The 3,557-nt window shown below is 33.9% G+C and overlaps 1 protein-coding gene across 1 annotated transcript; it reads right to left on the reverse strand.

Annotated features, from left to right (window-relative positions):
• Window positions 1–1,338: 1,338 nt before the first annotated feature.
• On the reverse strand, window positions 1,339–2,121 carry LOC102131552 (translationally-controlled tumor protein-like). Its single transcript, XM_045394349.2, has one exon. It carries the CDS (start codon window positions 2,094–2,096, stop codon window positions 1,578–1,580), a length of 519 nt encoding a protein of 172 aa, XP_045250284.2. The 5' UTR covers window positions 2,097–2,121; the 3' UTR covers window positions 1,339–1,577.
• Between the last annotated feature and the right edge of the window lie 1,436 nt (window positions 2,122–3,557).

A 3,557-nucleotide genomic window follows, 5' to 3' on the forward strand; every position in this document is an offset into this window, starting at 1 on the left:
CTCACTGAGTTTCTTTAACATCATTATTTTGAATCCTTTTTCGGGCATTACAGACATTTTCTTTTCTTTGAGGTCTGTTACTGGTGAATTATTGTGTTCATTTGGAGGTGTCATGTTTCTTTGTTTTTTCATGGTTTTTATGTCCTTACATTGATATCTGTGCATCTGGTGTAACAGTCACTTTCTCCACTTTCATAGATGGGTTTTCAGAAAAATACATTTTTCTAGGTATTTATAGTGCTGCTTAGTTAGGACGCTTTGGCTTTGATTATGTCCTATCCTCAGGCCCCCAGATGATGTGTGTGGGTGTCTGTGGTGGTGGAAAGGGCAGGTGGATGGATGCTCAGGCTCCTGGAAAGCATGCTGAGGAACCAGTGGCAGTTGCCAGAGCAGACATGTTCACAAACTCTTGGACAATCATTTGGGTGTTTAAAGCAACTGTTTAAATTTTCTTCTATGGCCTCTCCCCCAACAAGTCATTCTAATACATCCATTGCATCTTGTCGTATACTTGTTTACGAAGTGTCAACATCTCTCTGTTACAAAGAAAGTAAAGGTCAAACTATTTAGCTCATCAACTTCAATCTCTCCTAAACCTAATCCACTCTTTTTAACTAATCTCTAAATCTGCTTTTCAATTCTATCAAGTTACTCCAGAATCAGGACATTGTTGAATGTAAATCTTTCTGGTTGCTTTATCTTTAGTGTCTGTTTGTGGCTCTTTACCTAATTAAATACAACCATCAAGATATTATTTGAATTTCACTTTAATTTGTCCCCCAAATTTATAATATTGGCCTATATAATCTCCCTATAGTTGACCTTAGATTATATTTTTTAATTACCAAGCTTTTGGTAATTATATACTTCTTTAAGTTTTTAAATGGCTAATTTAAATCTTATCCATGCTATCAAATTGTAACTAATGGACCTACCTTTCATTTATTTTATTTTCACTGTTATAGAAAATAATTCATTTGGTATATAATAAATAAGTACAAACTTTTTGAATAACTTTTTGCATTAAGGAAACATAGCCTATCCTTATTTAACACTGCATATTGCTTACTTTCTATTAACTCCATATTCTCCAAAAAATTCATATCTAAGAGAATATATGATTCTCTTAAAGGTAAACTTCTATAAGTTAAGGCAATTTGATGAATATATATGTCATATTCAAAATGCTATAAATGGACATTTTCTTTAACTCCATCAGTTTTCTTATGCTTATTTTTATTGATATCACTTTCTAAGTCCCATAGGTTTTGAAATAATTTTATTTCTCCCATATTTGGTAGGCATCACTCAGATCCAGTGAATTGCCAAGATCCATAGTTTTCTTTCTTGTTTTTTTTTTTTTTTTTGAGTTTAAATGCATTTTATTTTTAGACAACCTACATGACATGTTTTTCTTAAAAACAATGCCTCCACTCCAAATAAATCACGGTCAAAATAAATGAAGAGCTCAAGATGACATCAGTCCCATTTGTCTTTTAAGTCCTGGTGTTGTGTAGATGACAAGCAGAAGCCAGTTATGATGACAGGTGATAGATCCAAAGTAATTGCCAAATTTGTTAACATTTTTCCATTTCTAAACCATCCTTAAAGAAAATCATATATGGGGTCACACCATCCTCACGGTAGTCCAATAGAGCAACCATACCATCTGGATTCATGTTTTCACCGATAAAAAACTGGTAGTTTTTGAAATTAGCAAGGATGTGCTTGATTTGTTCTGCAGCCCCTGTCATAAAAGGTTTTACTCTTTCTGGTCTCTGTTCTTCAAGTTTGCCTTTGATTGATTTCATGTAATCTTTGATGTACTTCTTGTAGGCTTCTTTTGTGAAACTTGTTTCCTGCAGGTGATGGTTCATGACAATATCGACACCAGTGATTACTGTGCTTTGGGTACCTTCGCCCTCTGGGCCTTCAGCGGAGGCATTTCCACCAATGAGCGAGTCATCAATGTTACCTTCTGTCCTACCGACCATCTTCCCCTTCACCTCCAGGCACAGCCCGTCCGCGATCTCCCGGATCTTGTAGATGTCGGAGAACATCTCATCGTGGCTGATGAGGTCCCGGTAGATAATCATGACGGCGACTGAAGGGAGACGACGGCGCTAGCTTAGCAGAAACCCTAAACTCGGAGCGAGCGCGGTGCAGCCGGAGCGGCGCTCGGGGGCAGGGGAGAGCGGGCAGAAGAGCGATCCTGATTTGTTTTCCCCTACATAAATTACAGTACAGTGCTCATGTGTCTTTACTTAAATACCATACACTTACTCTAAGCTATATTCAAATATTCATAGTTGGTGTTATCTAAATGCATATTCTAATCCATATATCAAACTCATTTCTGACTATAATTTAGACTGTTGAACATTTGTTTCTGTTTTGAAGCTATTCCTTGTGGTCTAATCAGATTTGAATTAATTCAGTATTTAATTTTACATATGTGTTAAATCATGATAATGGCATTTAGCATTCCACATGCCCCTGCTTTTAACCTAGTATATTTTATTGCCTAAATAATATTTTGTGGTGAACAATCACAAAATCTCAGTGACATACCATAATAAATATTTATTTTACTCACGAATGTATGGTTTGATCTAGGCATAGCTAATCTCTTATTTATGCATCTACAGGTAGATAGATATATATATATATAAAACATATATAAAATATATATAACATATATTGATTTTACTTATGTGGTTTAATGATAATAAATTAAATCATTCAGTATTATGGTTATTAAAATAAACTTTACTTATTTAATCAGAAATATCTTTATAGATGACTATCTTTGCATTCAAATCAAAATATTCCAAAGTACAAACATATTATTATATCCCATTTTATCACCAGCAACCAAATTATCTGTTGGGATTCAACACCCTATATCTACTGAAATTTAAGCAATTACATATTTTGGCTTCATTTATACTTTATCTTATCTACCACTAAGAACCCTATCTAACATGCCAGCATGAACTTTAAAAACCTCACCTTCAGCCAAGGACTCAGTGCATCCTCACAAAATACCCTGATTTCAGTTGGTGAAATTTCTAAAAGGCAATCTGCAGTGGCCATTATCTCTCTAATAGTTTTATTGGAAAATTAGGTAATGTTGGCTGTTTTAAGTAGTGTTTGTAATTTTCACGGTTTTTTTTAAAAAGTTATTCATATAGGCTTGACAGGAAAAATATTGTTTGTTTAAAAATTGATTAAATGGTACTTTTAACTTATTTTTCTTTTCATCCTTCTAATATATCTTTCAATCAGTTCTTCTGGCTAGACTTATTTTAAATTTTTGCCATCTTGTTGAATGTCCTAACTTCAGGCCTCACAAAAGTTAAATCTTATCTAAGACATCCATGAAGAAAATTTAGGAGCAAGAAATTTGCAGGTCTTCTCATGGGATTACAAAAATAAGAAAATAAAATTCTCAATGTAATTCTAGTCTACTTTATGCACATAAGTCATTGCCCATCGGTTGAATACATAGCAATTATAGAAAAATAGCATATTAAATGTGTAAACTGCACAATTCC

The sequence above is a fragment of the Macaca fascicularis genome, chromosome 1 (assembly GCF_037993035.2).
Source record: "Macaca fascicularis isolate 582-1 chromosome 1, T2T-MFA8v1.1".
In the NCBI taxonomy this organism is placed as follows: domain Eukaryota; kingdom Metazoa; phylum Chordata; class Mammalia; order Primates; family Cercopithecidae; genus Macaca; species Macaca fascicularis.